This window comes from Leucoraja erinacea, chromosome 9, assembly GCF_028641065.1.
Source record: "Leucoraja erinacea ecotype New England chromosome 9, Leri_hhj_1, whole genome shotgun sequence".
Taxonomy (NCBI): Eukaryota; Metazoa; Chordata; class Chondrichthyes; order Rajiformes; family Rajidae; genus Leucoraja; species Leucoraja erinaceus.
This window is the reverse complement of record NC_073385.1, coordinates 21,327,346-21,347,216: the sequence shown is the minus strand read 5'-3', so window position 1 is coordinate 21,347,216 and position 19,871 is coordinate 21,327,346. Positions and strand designations below refer to the sequence as shown.

At 41.9% G+C, this 19,871-nt stretch overlaps 1 protein-coding gene across 1 annotated transcript in view; it reads right to left on the bottom strand.

Moving 5' to 3' along the window:
- Positions 1 to 1,680: 1,680 nt before the first annotated feature.
- Positions 1,681 to 19,871, bottom strand: part of LOC129700108 (potassium voltage-gated channel subfamily H member 5) — a 170,047-nt gene continuing 151,856 nt past the window's right edge. Inside the window, exons 8-9 of the mRNA XM_055640308.1 lie at positions 17,074 to 17,273; positions 1,681 to 2,613 (exon numbers count right to left, since the gene is read on the bottom strand). Coding sequence (XP_055496283.1) covers positions 2,302 to 2,613; positions 17,074 to 17,273 — 512 coding nt within the window. The 3' untranslated portion in view covers positions 1,681 to 2,301. The remainder of the gene's footprint in view (positions 2,614 to 17,073; positions 17,274 to 19,871) is intronic.

Genomic DNA, 19,871 nt, shown 5'->3' with positions numbered 1-19,871 from the left:
GAACTTCTTTAGTCAGAGAGTAGTTAATCTGTGGAGATCATTACCACAGAGGGTTGTTACCACAGAGGGAGGTCGTCAATGGATATATTTAAGGCAGAGCTAGATAAATTATTGTTTAGGACGGATGTCAAGGGTTATGGGGAGAAGGCAGGAAAATGGGATGAGGAGGCAGAGGTCAGCCTTGATTGAATGGCGGATTAGACTCGATGGGCTAAATGGCCTAATTCTACTCCTATAACTTGTGAACTTGAACCTACAGGGAGGGGTGAACGCAGCCCAGTCCATCACAGGAGGTGTTTCACAAAGACGCCTGGAAGTATTATCAAGGATATTTATCGTCCTGATTATTCTTATTTATGATGAGTTATGAATCATCTATTCTGTACTATATATCCTACCTTAATTTAATAGATTAACAGATTATTCTGATTATTCCCTTTTCTCTCGACTACTTTCTGGGAGAAGATGCAGACGCTTGAAATCCAGACTTGAGAACAGATTGTTCTGCACTGCTGTCCAATTCCAGAAACATTCACCTCTTGTGCGCCTCATTCCTAGAGCTGCTGCCACACAGTCTTACTCTTAACACTACCTCTCATTCTGTTATTTCATTATTTGTACTTTAATATTTTCTTGCACTCATTGAATGTTGCACCACAAACTTGCACCAATCTGCTATTTTGCATTTGTCGTATTTATTGTTGCATGTATCACTAAACTATATATACTGTTTAGTCTGTGAGTTTCATATAGAAACATAGAAACGTAGAAAATAGGTGCAGGAGGAGGCCATTCGGCCCTTCAAGCCAACACCGCCATTCACAGTGATCATGGCTGATCGTCCCCTATCAATAACCCGTGCCTGCCTTCTCGCCATATCCCTTGACTCCACTAGCCCCTAGAGCTCTATCTAACTCTCTCTTAAATCCATCCAGTGATTTGGCCTCCACTGCCCTCCGTGGCAGGGAATTCCATAAATTCACAACTCTCTGGGTGAAAAAAGTTTTTTTCTCGCCTCAGTCTTAAATGACCTCAGTCTTAAATGACCTTTATTCTAAGACTGTGGCCCCTGGTTCTGGACTCGCCCAACATTGGGAACATTTTTCCTGCATCTAGCTTGTCCAGTCCTTTTATAATTTTATATGTTTCTATAAGATATCCCCTCATCCTTCTAAACTCCAGTGAATATAAGCCTAGTCTTTTCAATCTTTCCTCATATGACAGTCCCGCCATCCCAGGGATCAATCTCGTGAACCTACGCTGCACTGCCTCAATCACAAGGATGTCCTTTCCCAAATTAGGAGACCAAAACTGTAGTAAACTAGGTTTTTTTTTAACCTCTTTCTGTGGTTTGTAATGGAACTTATTATTTAATTTATGTAAAGCACTTTGGTGTCAATGCGAGTTGACTTAAAACGTGCTATGTAAATAAAACTTACTTACTTACTTACTTACAATATTCCAGATGTGGTCTCACCAGAGCCCTATACAACTGCAGAACCTCTTTACTCCTATACTGAAATCCTCTTGAACAAGGAATTTCATTTCACCTTGGAGTATATGATAATAAATTAATCTAATGTAATCTATTAAATTCCGGTAGGACAAAGAATGCAGAATGGATGATTCACATCTCATGATGAATAAATATAATAGGAAAAATAAAATCTTTTTACTTAAAACACAATCATAGAACGTCATGTTCATGATATATGCACAAGCAACTGGGGGGAATGATAACAAATTGTGATCTTGAGATGCAATTACCTCAATCCCACATATCAGCATTAATTTTGATTGCTTTACAGACCATCATCAAGTGGCAGAAAAGGCTATCAAACTATAGTGAGTTTTGAGAGGAAGATGAGCCAGAAAATAAAAATGATTATGCAATATTTTAAACTTTATACTTTAGAGATACAGCATGGAAACAGGCCCTTCAGGACACCAGGTTTGCGCAGGCCAGTGATGATCACGTATAGCAGTACTATCCTACACACTAGGGATGATTTACAATTTTCCCAAAGCCAATTAACGGACAAGCTTGTGCGACTTTGGAGTGTGGGAGGAAACCGGAGCATCCAGAGAAACCCTACACGGTCACAGGGAGAGCATGCAAACTCCATAGAGACAACATCCGTAGCCAGGATCGAACCCGGCTCACTGGCGCTGTAGGGCAGCAGCTCTACCGCTGTGCCATCCTGATGCCCCTTCTTCAGAAAGGTGTGCCTATTCAGTTCACAGTGCTTGCAATAGATTCCAAGTCTGATCATTTTTACAAAAGACAATTTTTCTTTCTCATCATTCTTTCAGAACTCTCATAATGACATTGAAAGCCCCAATATACAAAATCACAGTACCTAGAATAGCGATAACTTCATCATCCTGAATAACCTCCAGCGATCCAGAGACGACAAAGCAGAGGGCATCAACGCTTTCACCTGCATGGTAGATGAGGTCACCGGGAGCACAGTGTATAGTCTGGAACTCCACTGCCAGAGCTCGGAGACAGCCATCACTTGCAAGGCGGAACGCCGGATGCTCATTAAACACCTTTCGGTTCAGATGGACACAGATGTCAGCTCTCATGTCTTTGGGACATATTGCAAGGACCTGTTGAGAAATTAAAAAATAAATTTAAATTTGTACCGTATGCCTGACCGCATATTTTCATTGATATCATGGAAGGACGTGTAAATCAGAGGCTTTATTGTTCCAATGCTGGTGGATATATTCCACGTGGCTGGAATGTAGGGTTGCCCAATAGTGTTGCCCAACTTCAGGAAGTGAAGTGGTACGTACACTCTTGTATACATTGACAGCACCAAAGTAGAGAAGGTCAAAAGCTTCAAGTTCCTAGGAATAAATATCACTAGCAATTTGTCCTGGACCAGCCACATCAAAGCTAATGGCCAAGAAAACACACCAACACTTATCAATAAATCCGCAAATTGTTGAGATGATGTATTGGGCTGTGAGCGGTAGGAGCACTGGACAGTTGTAATTTAAGGATTTTGAACGCCCTCTGGTGTTGTGGGTACCAAGACCATGCAGTGTTCGTGTGAGTCAGTTGTCGCAGGGGGGCTGATATTTTGCTGAGGTTGGAAATTAATTTCCCCAAGTAGTTAACCATCCCCAAGAATCTCTGCAAACTTGTCACATCAGTGGGGACTGGCATCTTGTTGATGGCAATGGTCTTGGAGTGGTCAGGTCTGAGGCTGTCACTGGTGAATACGTGTCCATCATACTGGACCTCCTTGACGCGGAATCTGCACTTCAGAGGGTTGAGTTTGAGGTGAATGTTTTTGCACGGTACAATACTTTTTATAAATTGGCATCAAGTTCAGGCATGTCGCGTCCAGCAACAAGAATGTCATCGACAATGATGGTGCAAGGCTACCCCGCAAATATTTGTCCCATTGCACGCTGGAATACTTCGCTAGCAGAGTTGATGCCAAAGGGCATCCACAGAAACTTGTAACAGCATATCCCCATAATTCTCACCAACCTCTACAGATGTGCCACAGAAAGCATTTTATCAGGATGCATCACAGCCTGGTTTGGGAACAGCTCCATACAAGACCGCAGAGAGCTAATGGCCAAGAAAACACACCAACACTTTTAATAAATCCGCAAATTGTTGAGTTGACGTATTGGGCTGTGAGCAGTAGGAGCACTGGACAGTTGTAATTTAAGGATTTCGAACGCCCTCTGGTGTTGTGGGTACCAAGACCATGCAGTGTTCCTGTGAGTCAGTTGTCGCAGGGGGACTGCATAAATTGCAGAGAGTTGTGGAATAAAGTATAAATGTGCATTCGATAAGAGAGCTGCTCTCAAATTCATAAGAAATGAAGCCACTAGTTATATAAATTAACTACACTTATTGTAGGAGCGGTTGTCTGTGGAACCTGCAATTGATAACAATTCAATTATTCATCCCTCATGAATTCAAAGGACTGTGTTGACCCTGGAGTTTGTGGCAAGAACAACAGGGTTTCCAGCCATGCACATCACTAGGGGGTAAACTGGACAGCTACTTTAGATGGCCATGTCTTGACGTTACAGTTGCAGTTTACAGTTACAGTTTAGTATATTGTCACGTGTACTGAGGCACGTGTTCTCAAATGTGAGGACAGAGTTAAAAGATAATGGAGTGGTCATTTAAAACTGAGGCTCATAGAGATTTCCTACCGCAGGACCTGGTGATTTTTTAAAAATTCTCTACCCCAGATGGTTATGGAGGCTTAAAGAGAAGGAGGAGAGATCTGTGGAAGATAAGGCAATGTGGATCTGGCACAGATGGTCGGGAAGTTGAGGCCGAGCCACATTAGCAATAGTCATAGAGTCACGGAGTCATATGAAAATAGGCTCTTCGGCCCAATTTGACCAATCCAACCCACATTCCCCATCTGCACTAGTCCCACCTTCCTGCCCCTTGGCCCAAAGCTCTCTAAACCTACCCTAACCATGTACCTGTCCACAATCAGATTGAATAGGGGGCGGATTTGAGGGGCCGAGTGGACTAGTTTTGTTTCTATTTTCATATATTCTACTATTAAAAGTAAAAATGTAGAAGCTGCTACCTGAGTTGCCCTAATCCCCTGTTAACGTCACTCCAGCAGTCTCCAGATGATAGACCAATGCATGTTACTTAAATACATGTAAGCTCATGAAGTTGCAGACCTTAACCTACCAAATCAGCAGTAAAAACTACCTGCAATCTGCAGCCAGAAAATCCCTGCAGTATTCTGCAGCCACTTATTTTTGTGCTACAGTGCAAAGAAAAAGCATCATTTTTCTATTTGCTGAAGAGGCTGTGATTTATAACATTTTTCTGACTATTAAATATTGACTGAATGTACAACAGACTTTCCCAGAAACAAATAAAGTATAAATGTGCATTTGATAGGGGACCTGCTCTCAAAACCCATTAGAAATGAAGTCACTGTTTCCATAAATTAACTGCTATTACTTGGAATTGCTTGAATCTCGGAAGAGCATTTCATTTATATCATCCTTTCAAGTTTTATCGTCATTTTGTGATTAGATACTTTGATTTAACATTTGTTTTGGGGGACATATTGCTACAGGTGACGGAGCAGCATCCACTATGCATTGTTATCCAGTCAGGTAACTATTGATGCAGGCTACTCAATTGACTGGGTTGGCTGCAATAGATCAGAGTCATGGAGCTGTTGTACAGCGCACTACATTTAAGGGTAGTTGCATCAGCAGGAATCTGTGGCAAGCATTCAAGAGCAATGACTGGTATGCCTACAAGAATCCGAGGGGATTCATTCAATTTAATTTTAGCCTATTTCTTTTTCAGGATCTGGGCTTTGCAGGCAAGGCCAACATTCAATACCTATCTTCAGTGGAGAAGATTGTGGTTAGTCAGTACAAATGAATTGGCTTGCTAGGTAATTTCTGAAGGCATTGAAGAGTGTTTGTTCAGCAGGTTTGGAATTATATAAAGGGTGACTTTGCAGATTTCCTCCACTGAAGGGCATTTGGGTGCCAGCATGGCAGAGCTGCTGACAACTCTGCCAACCCAAATTCAATCCTGACCTCTGGAGCTGTTTGCGCCGAGTTTGCATATTCTTCCCATGACTCCATTGTTTTTTCTCAGGGGCTCTGCTATCCTCCCACATTCCAAAGACTGGTTGCGTAGGAATGAACTGCAGATGCTGGTTTAAACCGAAGATAGACACAAAATGCTGGAGTAACTCAGCGGGACTAGCAGCATCTCTGAAGAGAAGGAATGGGTGAAGGACTTCTTCAGAGTCTGAAGAAGGGTTTCGACCTGAAACGTCACCCATTTGTTCTCTCCAGAGATGCTGCCTGTCCTGCTGAGTTACTCCAGCATTTTGTATCTATATTCCAAAGGCTGGTTGGTGGGTGAGTTGGCCACTGTAAACTGACCCTAGTATGTAGGTGTGCGGTGGAATCGGTGGGGACATGAGAACATTAACAGAATAAGTAATAGTGAAAATTAGTACGGAAGAGGATTGCTGGTGAGACAGCACAGGCTTAATGGGCCGAAATGGACTCGTCCTTTGTTGTAAGAAAAATGATAAATCAGATTTTTTTTTTAAGTCACTAATACTAAGATTAGTTGTTAATCTTACCATGTTCCAGGCATTTAATGGAGAAACAAGGAACTGCAGCTGCTGGTTTACAAATCAGTCTGAAGAAGGGTCCCGATATGAAATGTCACCTATTCCTGTTCTCCTAGAGATGCTGCCTGACACGTTGAGTTATTCCAGTTGTTTGTGTCTTTTTTTCCCTTACATTTAATGTTCGATGAAAACCTGCTACAGGAGTTAGAAAATAATAGGGTGGCACAGTGGTGCTGCTGGTAGAACTGGTGTCTCACAGCGCCAGAGTCCTTTGTTCGATCCTGATCTCGGGTGCAGTCAGTGTAACGTTTCCATGTGACCACATGGATTTTGCCTCTTTAAGTTAAGTTGCCCCTAATGTGTAGTGAGTGGATGAGAAAGTGGGATATATTGAAACCGGTATGAACTCCGTGGGCCGAAGGGCCTGTTTCCATGCTGTAAACGATGAAAGGATTAGTACAATTTTCTGGCTGTGTGCAACTGGGATCAATAGTTAACTGGAACAGAATGCAATCTTTGAGTTTAATACAAATGTTTTACCAAGTCACACATCAGCATGAGGTCACGGTCCTGAATCAAGCAAATTATAACAAATGATGTTGTCCCTTGTTCGGTAGTTTAGCCGCATCTATTTTTAACTGAACGTTACCCTCAGGGGAAATTTATAGTCGATTTACTGCGGCTCTTAAAGTATTTCATTAAGAGCTTAGGAATATCCTGAAAGGGAAATAAAAAGTAATTTTCTTACTGGTAACCTCCTCACCCTACTCATTTACTAGACTTTGGCCTCAGCATTAAGTAAATGACATTTACTATTCTTTAAAATGGCATTTTCCACAGATTTTTCTAAATCTGAACTGTAACATGTGATAATTAAAAAATCCAGTGCAATATCATATCTCCTGGAGGATAGATGGGACCAGTAACAAAATGTATGAGGAACAGTGTTCCCGTAATAAATCCGACTGATAATTCTTCATAAATGAAGTGTCTGCGCCGACAAGGGTAAACTACAGTATTCAAATCAACAGCAAAACATACGGACAGCCACGTCAGATGAGGCAAATTATTGTGGGATTCACAGGGATCGCGTAAGACTGGATAGACTGAAGAAAGACTGGATAGACTCGGCTTGTACTCGCTAGAATTTGGAAGATTGAGGGGGGGATCTTATAGAAACTTACAAAATTCTTAAGGGGTTGGACAGGCTAGATGCAGGAAGATTGTTCCCGATGTTGGGGAAGTCCAGAACAAGGGGTCACAGTTTAAGGATAAGGGGGGAAATCTTTTAGGACCGAGATGAGAAAAACATTTTTCACACAGAGAGTGGTGAATCTCCGGAATTCTCTGCTATAGAAGGTAGTTGAGGCCAGTTCATTGGCTATATTTAAGAGGGAGTTAGATGCAGCCCTTGTGGCTAAAGGTATCAGGGGGTATGGAGAGAAGGCAGGTACAGGATACTGAGTTGGATGATCAGCCGTGATCATATAGAATGGCGGTGCAGGCTCGAAGGGCAGAATGGCCTACTCCTGCACCTATTTTCTATGTTTCTATGTTTCTATGTAAGAGGGGAGAGAGAGATGAAGAGGGAGAATTGAGGCAAATAAATCGTTAACTTCTCTTAAATGATTTTCAACTATGTCTAAATCTGAAGGAATTAGGCTTCATTGTCAAACGTAAATATTTGCTGCAAATAAATAGTTTAGCAATGGTCATCAGGGCGTAAAAGATAAAGTCACTTCCAGTCTAATGGACAAAACTTCCTGTTTACTGGGAAAAATAGTGTTTGCAGAAAACAAGGGAGGGTGGCTATCATACCAAGTGGAAATGATGAAGAACAAACTGGGAAGAATGTGGCCTGCAAGCACACTGCCTAGCAACAATGGTTCTCTCCAGTGAAAGCTTTATGAGCTTTATGCATGGCAAAGGGTGAATGGATGAATGATGCGAGGAGCTGTTATCTTAGCTATTCCAAATTATAAAGACCAGTACAGTGCAACTTACAGATTTGGTGAAGGTGGGGAGTCTGTAGACATCCGCACCGGCAGATGAAACAGACATTTCCTACATTACAATCGTCATTATCTTATAAAATTACTTCACTAACTGGAAATCACCTAGGCATATGTTGAGGCAGGAAAAAAAAGGCATGTCCTTGATTCACCGCATGTCTCATTTGCACTTTCAACCATGAGCTTAAACCTTTTTTAATTCATTTTGGGGATAGAGAGTATTGGCAAAGCCATGGTTGCTTGCTTATCGCTAATTCTCCTCGCAAGGTTATTCCTGAGCTGCCTTCTTGTACCACTGCAATCCAATGATGCTTCCCATCTGAAATGACCCATGGCAATTCTAGGATATTGTATGACTTGCAGATGATGCTGCTGAACACTTAGACCTTGAGTGGGCAATGAAGAGCTAGGATAAGTGCATTTTTACAAATATACCAAGCCAGCATTAACCTACAATTTTACCTGTATGTCTTTGGAATGTGGACCAGGAAACCGTGAGCACACGCCCAATTTTGCCGAAGAAAAACTGTACGTCAGGATGCTGGTCATGGGGGGAAGCAATCCCCACGTGCTAACAAACGCTAGGGACTGTAAATATACAGCCAATTAACCACCCTGTAGTCGGAATGTGGAAGGAAAACACCCAGGGTCCCTTGGTGCTGTGAGACAGCAACTCTACCGCTGTGCCTCTGTGCCCCATTAGTTAACTATATTTTCGCATTGACACTGGTTTTGCCTGCAGTGCCAAATGAACAACGCTTGACTTTCACTTCACACACTATTCCCTGAGCTTTCAAAGCTGTAGATTTTCTCAACACTGCTGCCTATATCAGTATGATAAAGACTATCTATGAATGAGTTAAAAATTCGTAAGTTGCATCAGCCTAACAGGCCAAAGCATCTTCACTGTGACTTGAACCAAAATAACTCCAATAAATAATAATGGTGTTTGGAAATTCGAAAGGAGGATTGGGTATTACAGATGAAATTAAGGATTAAAGGGGGAGGGGGAAGGGGAGGGGGGGAGGGGGGGGGGGGGGGGGGGGGGGGGGGGGGCGGAGGATGAAAGAGGCCAATGGAAAGAAACAAAATGGAACAAGACTCCCCACTTCGTGGAATTTATTTTTCAGTTCAGGAAAAACATTTAACTCAACTGTTACGCCATTAAAAATTCACTTCTGAATAATTCAACTTCCAACTCTTTTTACTGTGGAGCTAGTGAATAAGTACACTGGGTTTATGCCATTAGAGTCATTCCATGTTAAGCAGTAAAGATTGAAACATGGTACTCTGTACAATTCCTTTGATAATATTTTCCAGCATTTAACTATACATCCATGAATGGCAGAAGTTGCTGATCTATTTGCTGCTTAAAAATGAGGAATGTTTTCCGTGTTTCCATTAGAAATAATACAAAGTTCAGGCCTTATTACAGAAATACGATGCTGTCAGACATCCAGTAACATGATGTATAATGTTTCTACTCTCCTTTCACCACAATTCATCTCACTACCTTTAGCTGGAAACAACACTGTTCTCTAATAATTTACTTTTGTTGGGAAAAACAGTTTGTGTTCAATCCTTATCGTGTCTAAAATTCTAAACAATACAATCATAAGGACGGCACGGTAGTGCAATGGTAGAATTGCTGCCTTACAGCGCCAGAGACTCGGGTTCGATCCTGACTATGGGTGCCTGTCTGTGCAGAGTTTGCACGTTCTCACTGTGGGTTTTCTCTGGTTTCTGCCCACACTCCAAATACTTGGCTAATTGGCTTGGTATAATTGTAAATTGTCCCTGGTGTGTATAGGATAGTGTTAGATTGCGGGGATAGCTGGTCGGCGTGAACTTGGTGGGCCAAAGTTTACACACTGTATCTCTAAACTAAATTAAGTACAGTGCAGACAGAGGCAATTCAACCTATCAAGTCTGTCAGATCTAGGTCTTCAAAGTTCTATTAGTGTGGCTTGAGATTCCAATATTTGCAGAAATATTAACTGGGGAACAACTTGGGATATTTTGAGAAGTTTATTTTATCAAAGTTTGATTCATTTGCAGGCATGGAGAGATCATTCAGCACTAATTATCACTGAAGGTTCACTCATGCATAAAGCGGCTGCATTTTAATAGATATGCAATTGCATTAGGTCTGCTTAAGGAAATAGTTCATACATTTAAGAGTTGCCGCTCACCTGTATGTAACTAATATAGCTGAAAATAAGCATTGAACAAAATATTTGGTTAAATCATATTGTTAATTAGCCACATGATTATTTTGTTTTAAATTATTAGAAATTATGTTAGATTTAGCTATTAGGGCTGGGAATCAACGGATATGGGGAAAAAGCCATGGTACTGATTTTGGATGATCATATTGAGTGACGGTGCTGGCTCAAAGGGCCGAATGGCCTACTCCTGCACCTATTTTCTGTTTCTATATTTATAAAATGACTTAAAAAATATATAAAGAATCATTTGCCAGCTGTTTTAGTGGCAGTTTATTTACAAATTATATTACATTTATGTATTTTTCATATTTGCCTGTAAGCATTATTGTGCACACAAAAATCAATGTCATATTTGGATCTCCATGAAATGCCTGCAAAGAGATACAACTAGTAGTGATTGTTTAAGAAGGAACTGCAGATGCTGGAAAATCGAAGGTAGGCAAAAATGCTGGAGAAACTCAGTGGGTGAGGCAGCATCTATGGAGCGAAGGAAATAGGCGACGTTTCGGGTCGTGACCCTTCTTCAGACTGATGTGGGGGAGGGGGGGGTGGGAAGAAGAAAGGAAGAGGTGGAGACAGTTGGCTTGTGGGAGAGCTGAAAAGGGGAGGGGAAAGAAGGAGAAAGCAGGGACTACCTGAAATTGGAGAAGTCAATATTCATATCGCTGGGGTGTAAACTACCCAAGCGAAATATGCTCCTTCAGTTTACTGTGGGCCTCACTGTGGCCATGGAGGAGGCTCAGGACAGAAAAGTCGGATTCGGAATGGGAGGGGGAGTTGAAGTGCTGAGCATCCGGGAGATGAGGTTGGTTATTGTGAACCGAGCGGAGGTGTTGGGCAAAGCGATCGCCAAGCCTACGCTTGGTCTCACCGATGTAGAGCAGCTGACATCTAGAGCAGCGGATGCAATAGATGAGGTTGGAGGAGGTGCAGATGAACCTCTGCCGCACCTGGACAGATGGCTTGGGTCCTTGGATGGAGTCGAGGGGAAAGGTAAAGCGACAAGTGTAGCATTTCCTGCAGTTGCAAGGGAAAGTGCCAGGAGCGGGGGTGGTTTGGGTGGGAAGCGACGAATTGACCGGGGAGTTATGGAGGGCAGGGAGCCGGAAGTAGTGATAGTGTTAGAGATAGTGACCTGTTGCTCATCTGTGGGGTCATGGTCCAAGGATAAGTATGAGGAGGTGTCTGAGAATTGGAGCTTGGCCTCAGTCTTGTAGAGATCAGCGCGCCAGACTACCACGGCATCTCCCTTGTCGGCAGGTTTGATCACCCGGTCTGGGTTGTTGCAGAGTGAGTGGAGGGGTATACGTTTAGGAGGGGAGAGGTCAGAGTGAGAAATGGGGGTGGAGAAGTTGAGGCGGTTGATGTCCCACCAGCAGTTTAAAATAAAAAGGTCTCAAGCCGGGAGATGGCCATGAGGGGGAGTCTTTCCTCCGACCCAACCCCCATCCTTGCCGTGTGTTCAAAATCTCAAATTTAACATTATTTTTCATTATATTTCCTATGGCAAGATATGTCCCCAGTTGAATGTGATCTGATTTAAGAAATATAATGAAAACATTCTTAAATATGATTTTGCTCTCTCCTTTATGGTATCTTCAATCCTTTTAAATACTAGGAAGCATGTATCAACTACTTCCCTTATTCTTCCATGTCCTGCCGAGTTCGTCCAGCACTTTGTGTCTATTTCGGTTTAAACCAGCATCTGCAGTTCCTTCCTAGGGCTTTCTGGGTTATCCGTTTTGCCAGAGCGACCGAGGTTACGGGCTCTGAGAGGAGTCCAACGGTACAGGGAGGGTCTACCTAGGCTGCAGGGGAGACAAGATATCAACCCGCCAAGTCGGCCTCGGATGTTGACTATGGGAATAGACCTGCCAGCTCCGGCCAGGTTGGAGTTTCAGGGGGCAAATTCCACCCACCGATCGGTGCAGAAGTCCCAATGAGGAGGAAATCGACTGCCTCACCCAACCTAGGCACCACATATTTGGGGGGACTTCCAGGGAGAATTTCAAATGCGTTCTCATGATTTTGTCCAGAGCAAAGGAGGTGACGGACCACCGGTTGCCAGGAAATTGGTGGTGGACCTGTACAATCCACTCACAGCCAACCAAGACATCATATCTTTCTGAAAATTATTAATGACAGGAATTTGGATTTGATTTGCAATCCATGTTACAGAGTTGTTGGATTTTCCCAAATCTTGATTCAATTTTCATTGTAACCATTGAACTTTTATAATCATCACTGCTGTGAAATTCATAACAAAATATTAGTGAAAACACAACCACACCCCTCCCTCCTCATAAGACATATGTGGAGTCCTTCCATTACTTACCGTTCCCCTATTGTTTACTCCTAATAAAGTATCTCATCTTCTTAGCATCACCATGGTCCTAGATTGCTTGCAACAAGAAGTCAACAAACTATCATAAATCTATATTCTGACAACTTTCACAATTATGTCAAAGTAATTGCAACAGAATGGGTTGTAAAACGCAAAGCACAGATGGTACTTTTGTTTGAGAGAATCTGGTGGTAAAACATAATAAGAATTAGAGCAGGTGAAAACCAACCGAACTGTGCAGCCATTCATCAAGATCACAGCCGATCTTCTACCTCAGCTCTATTTTCCAGCACTATTCCCGTATTTACTAATTCCTTCTATATCCAGAAATCTATCGATCTCAGCACAGAATGAACAGCGACCGAGCTTCCACAGCACTCCAGAGCAGAGAATTATAAAGATTCACAACCCCTTGAGTACTTTTTTTTTCACTTCAGTTCTAAGTGGTCTGCTCCCTTGGTGCTTGGCTCCTCGACCAGGAAAAAACATTGTCCTGCAACCAGCTTGTCAAACCCTGTAAGAATTGTGTTAAGTTTCACTCGCACTCTTCTAAACTCTGGGGAATTCTGGGCTAATCTACTCAATCTCTCCTCATACTGCAAGCCTGCCAACCCAGGAACCAGACCAATGAATCTTCATTGCACACCCTCCACGCCAAGTACATTCTCTTTTTCAAGGTAAGAAGACCAAAGCTATACATGCGCTCAAGTTGCAATCTCATCAAGGACTATATAATTCCTGTATGACATCTTTACTCCTATGCACAAATCCTCTCACGATGAAGGTCAACATAACACTTGCTTTTATTATTGCTTGCGATATCAGTGATTTATTGTATCAGTGTTGATATTCAAAGGGACCCAGGTCCCTTTCAATGTCAACATTTCCCAATTTATCAACATAGCATACTACCTTGTTTTACTTTGTGTGCACCTCAGTAGATAGCTTCACATTTTTCTACATTATAATCTAAGTGTTGGCGGCGCGACTCACCCGTTGCAGCGGCCCCTACAGCCTGTCTGTCTTTTTTTTATTTTTTGTCTAGTTAAATGTAGTGCTTGGTGTTTTTTAATAGTATTTTTAAATGTGTAAATGTGGGGGGCGGGGGAAACTGTTTAAATCTCTTCCCTGTCCGGGAGACCCGACTTTTTCCCTGTCGGGTCTCGGCTGTCGTTGGGGCCTAGCACCGTGGAGCAGCCTCCAACCTGAACGACCCGGGGGCTCCAGTCCCGGAGACTGCGGAGCTGCGGATCTGCGGAGCTGCGGACTCACCATCGTCGGGGTGGCCGGCCTCGGAGCGTGGGGAGCGGTGGTGACTCGCTGCTGCGGCTCGACTCCTGGGGCTCGGAGGCTCCAGCAACGCAGCCGCAGGTCCGGTGGACTGAGACATCGGGAGCTCGCGGGTCTGGGAGGAGAGAGAGAGACCGCTTCCCGGAGCTCCCGCAACGCGACTTCTCCAGCCGGTGTCACGGGGTTGGAACAACCCGGACCGGGACAGTACATCACCCGGCACGGCTTCATGGCCGTGGGACTCACCATCGCCCGTGGGGGTTCCAACCTTGGACTTTCAGACCGGGAGCGGGGCCGTAAATCGCCCCGCGCGGCCTAAAATGGCCGTGGGACTCATCATCGCCCGCCTGGGGCTTGGACATCGGGAGAGACACGGAGAACAGGGGAGAGAAAAGACTTGCCTTCCATCACAGTGGCTTCACTGTGATGGATGTTTGTGTGAATTTAATTATGTGTATGTCTGTAAGACAGTGTCTTTGTTTGTATGGCTGTGGAAACAACATTTCGTTTGAGTCTCACTGGGGCTCAAATGATAATAAATTTGTATTGTATTGTAATTGCCACGTTGTTGCACATTCACTTAGGCTGTCTATGTTGCCTTGAAGCCTCTTTATATCCTTCACCAAACTTACAATTCCACCCTGTGTTGCATCATCAGCACACTTGGAAATAGACAGGTAGTCACCTCATTGAAATAGATCATGTATAACTGGAGCAGAAGCATTAACCTTTGTGGTACTGCCAACCTCTGCAGGACTCGTTTATTCTTATTGTTTATTTTTTGCTGTTTAACCAATTCTTAGTCAATAGTCAGTACATTATCCAGATTATCATGTGCTCTAATATTGTTGCCCAACTTCACTGAAAGTCTTCTGAAACTCTAAATACAACACATCCACTGGTTAACCCTAATTAATTCTATCAGTCACATCCTCATAAAACTCCATCACAGTGAGGAATGTGGGGAATCCCGCTGTGGTGGGTGTTTATGTTAACTTGTATGTAGTTGTGTGTCTTGTTGCTTTTTTTCAGTTTGGCTGTATGGTAATATGAATATCACCATACCTTAATTTGTACACATGACAATAAAAGACCTTTGAAACCTTTCAATATGATTTTCCTTTCATAAATCCATTCAGATTCTCTGCTCAATCCTATTATTACATCTTGCCATAGATTTCCGGCATTTCCCCCGTAAATGATCTCAGGCCAACAGGTCAGTTGTTCCCTGTTTATTCACACCCTCCTGTCTTAAATAGTAAAGTCACATCTATCTTGCAATCTGCAGGCACCATTGCTGAATCTAGAACACTGAACACTGAAAGGTGAGCATTCACTAATTGCATTTACAAAACACTGGGCTACAGACCATTGGATCCTTGGGATTTATAGGCTTTCAATCTCAGGAATTTCTTTAGTATTTTTTTTAACAAATACTATTTCCATTAGTTCATCAATCTCGCTAAATACACAATGTTTCAAGCAAGATTATTGGCATCCTTTTTCAAGACGATGGATGCAAACGATTTGTTTAATTTCTCCCCTATTCCCATCCTATGTAAACTTTCCCATTTCTGCCAATAAGACCCACAATAAGAGACCACAAAGGAGTAACTCAGTGAATCAGGCAGCATCCTTGGAGAACATGGATAGGTGACATCTCAAGAAGTGTCTCGGCCCGAAATGTCACCTATCCATGTTCTCCAGGGATGCTGCCTGACCCGCTGAGTTACTCCATCATTTTGTGTCTTTTATTTGTAAACTGGCATCTGCAGTTCCTTGTTTCTACAATAAGAGACCCACTTTTGCTTTTCATAGGCTTTTTCTTTCTATATATATGTAATGTTCTTATCATCCATTTATGTTTCCCATCTCATATATTTTCTTTCATTTCATCAATTCCTTGGCCTTCTTTAGCTGAGTTCTAAAATGTTCCCGAACTTCAGCCACATGCTATTTCTGACAACTTTCTAAGCCTCTGCCATTGATTTAATGGTATGTTTAATTTCTCCATTTTAATGGTATGTTTAATTTCTGGTTTAGTGCCTTAAAGGATTTTATGCTTCTGTGACATATTGAATCATATTTGACTAATCGTTTGCAAACCATGTGTTATTTGTGTTGGCTATTACCTGTCCACTGTCATAGCTTTTTAAAAGACAAACTGTTGGTGAAATCCAGCAGGTCAGGCAGTCATGCACGGAAATGGATAGACAACATTTTGTAGAATGGTCCCGACTCAAAATGTTGTCAGTCCACTTCTCTCTGTAGATGCTGCCTGAAATTCTCAGCTTCTCCAGCATTTTTTGCTCAATGTTCTAACATCTGTGGTTTTTTGTGTCTCCATCATACGTTTTAGTGCAGATTCTCAATTGGCCTCATATAGTTTTAAATTTAAGACCATAGTTTCAGATTCAACGATATTGATTTCAAATTCAGTGTACAATTCTATTACATTATGTTCTGGTCATTTTTCATACTAACTGAGCTTAAGTGGAAAGGTTTTTGTGCAGCATTAGGATGTTGCAGCTTTATTACCCATGGAAGAAATCTAATCTTTTAACCTGCAAATCTTTTCACTTAAAACTGAAAATATACGTTTTTTAAAATTACTTTTGTATCTCAAATGCTACTTAAATTCTTGTTGTGAAAGTATTTTCACACTAAAATGCATTGAGTTGAGAATAAGAAGGTTACTACAACATATTCTTCTGAAGACAATATATCATGCACAAGTGAATTGGTTCCAACCAAATATAGAACAAGAATTTACAGGACATTATGTTTTACATAGAAAGATGCACAGAATGTTAGAAATGTCTGTTTAAAAACTGTTATAATTAAACAATTATTGAACATGTTAAAGGAAAAAGACCATAATTCATTAAAAAAAATAGACTTTATTCTCACTATATTCAAAATTAATTATTTTCCATTGTGCATCTCACTGGTTATTGCATAGCTATCTTGATAATTACAGTTAAATGTAACTCTATCCAGAGGAGAATATGCAATTTATAAATAATTAAACAAATGCCATTCCTGGAGGTCTCAGTAATTTTTACCTCATAGGCTCGTACCTTCTCCATGTCAATCCCTTTAGACATTGACCACGTAGACACAATATAATCCATAACGCGTTCGCTGAGTCCTTTGGGGACTTGGTAAAGCTTGAGAAAATCCCGCACATTATTTAGCATTTCATGGTAGCGGTTGGTGTTGGCGTACATTTGCTGGAAGATCGTGGTGACGTTTCCAAAAATAGTTGCATAAAGAAGAGCTGCAAATCAAGAAATGAAACAATCTAAGTCCTTCTTCATATACCTTGTTTGCATATTTTAGATTCTGCTTAAGCAAAACATAATGGTTCTGAGGTGGAACACCAAGTGGCAATTACAGAGAAATATGGTGTTTTCCATGATCCCATAAACCCCTGATAAAAGATAGCTTGCATAACAAAATCTTTCATACATTTCCTTTTTTTAAACATTCTTTTCCCTACATATGCTTTGCACACTTTTGAATATATGTTTGTGCATTAATTCTTCAACAAATTTAAGAACACCATTGCTTTTCTTATAGAACTAATAGTGCAGTAGATTGGCCAGTGAGTTACTGGACACAGAATTCCCAGTCAAGAGCATTTTTCATTTTAACCTTCATTTTGTCAAGGTAAGGAGCCAGGGAATTCCAGCAGTGAGTCAGGAGAATAATACAAGAACCGGCTAGAAATGAATCAAGTTTGAACTTGAACTTGAATCAACTTTCAAATTCAGCTGATTCTAGCTTTTCAGACCTCGATTTCCATGATTCACACTTGTTTCTGGGCCTCTCAGACAAACCTGGTTCGAAAAGTTTCTGGGAATCTCGAACACAGCGAGTTTCTGTCTTGAACAAAATCATTGATCCAGATGCAAACTGCATCCAATATTGGATCAAAATTGGGAGATTTGTGCTTTAGTTCCCAGGCACATATATTTGTACATCAGCAGATGCAAAAAATGCGCAAAGACACAGCGCAATCAGCACAATCAAGCAGAGGTTTACACGGTGGTGCAGCGTTAGAGTTGCTGCCTTACAGCAACAGAGACCCGGGATTGATCCTGACAACGAGCGCTGTCGATACGGAGTGTGTACGTTCTCCCCGTGATCTGCCTGGGTTTTCTTTGGGATCTCGGGTTTCCTCCCACATTCCAAAGACGTACAGGTTTGTAGGATAATTGGCTTGGTATAATTGGAAATTGTCGCTAGTTGGTGTAGGATAGTGTTAGTGTGCGGGGATCTCTGGTCGGGGTGGGCTTGGTGGGCCGAATGACCTATTTCCTCTAAGGTAGACACAAAATGCTGGAGTAACTCAGCGGGTAAAGGCGGCATCTCTGGAGATAAGGAATGGGCAACGAGTCGAGACCCTTCTTCAGACTATTTCCTCACTGTATCTCTAAACTAAACTACAGGATCATTCTGGATTATGGATACTCTTCAAAATATCTAAAAGAGCGGTGGTCTAGTGTTGTTTGACTGGTACAACTGAAACTGGGTTTATCACAAGACATAAATAGCTTTATCCGTCTGGCTATGAGTAACCCAATTGAAATTAGCTGGAAAATGATCATGGAAAGTTAGAGAACGGGATTCTATTTGGTTTGGGGCTCAGAGACCAGCTCAAATTAAAAAATGTTCAGTCATCAAAACATTTTTAATATGCTCATATGCTCAAAAACAAAAACAAAATTTTAAAAATAAATTGGATAGTTATATGGATGGGAAGGGAATGGAGGGTTATGGGCTGAGCGCAGGTATATGGGACTAGGGGAGATTATGTGTTCGGCACGGACTAGAAGGGTCGAGATGGCCTGTTTCCGTGCTGTAATTGTTATATGGTTATTATATTATATGGTTAAAAGCTTTATTCTATTTGTTGGTCACAAATTAGAAAAATTCATGATGCTGATTAAATCAATCCAGCAACAGTCCAGTTATGTGAGTGGGGCCATTTTACAGTGCAAGGTTTCTTAAACTGATTCAAAAGATTACACAATCTTTTTTGCTCTAAATGTAGAACATACTCTAACCAGAACTTTTGGATGAACTCACACAAAAGTTCACTCTCTGCTGAAGTCCAGATCCAGATCCAGATTCAGATCCAAGGCTTTCAAGAAGGATAGGTACACAAAAATACTGGAGAAACTCAGCGGGTGCAGCAGCATCTAGGAGCGAAGGAAATAGGCAACATTTCTGGCCAAAACCCTTCTTCAGACTGATGGGTGGATAAACCAGCACCGTACAGGAAAGCCAAGTATGGTCTCCACAAAGCTATCAAGGATGCCTTGAGAGGTTGGGTATCTCAATTAAAAGGTTAGAGTCTCAATTAAAACAATTGAACATCGGGTGACTATGGTTGGGCCTCAATACTATCAAAGACTACAAGCCAAAGTTGTGGGTGATCTTTGGCGACAAAGCATTTCTACTGGAAGAACTAAATATTTTTTACGACTCTTTTAAAGGAAACAAAGAACCATCTAGTTACATCTCCCCACCACCTCTCCCTTTATATCACTATCTCATACATCTTGGTGGAAGAAATCAGATGTGTTATCATGCCAATAAACTCTCAGAAAGTGGCTGGCCCAGATAGAGACCATGGATAAGTTTGGAAATTGAGTGCTAATCAACCGACTACAGTCTTCGCCAACGTCTTCGACCCCTCACTTCAATAGTCTACTGTCCTCATCTGGTCCAGGAGAACTCCATCATTCTAGCCCCCAAGGTAAGTAAAGTGACCTGTCTTAATGACTATCACCCAGCATTTCTGATGTCGACCAAAATAAAGACAGGTAATGGGCTACATTTGTACCAGCCTTCCAGACCATCTAGACCC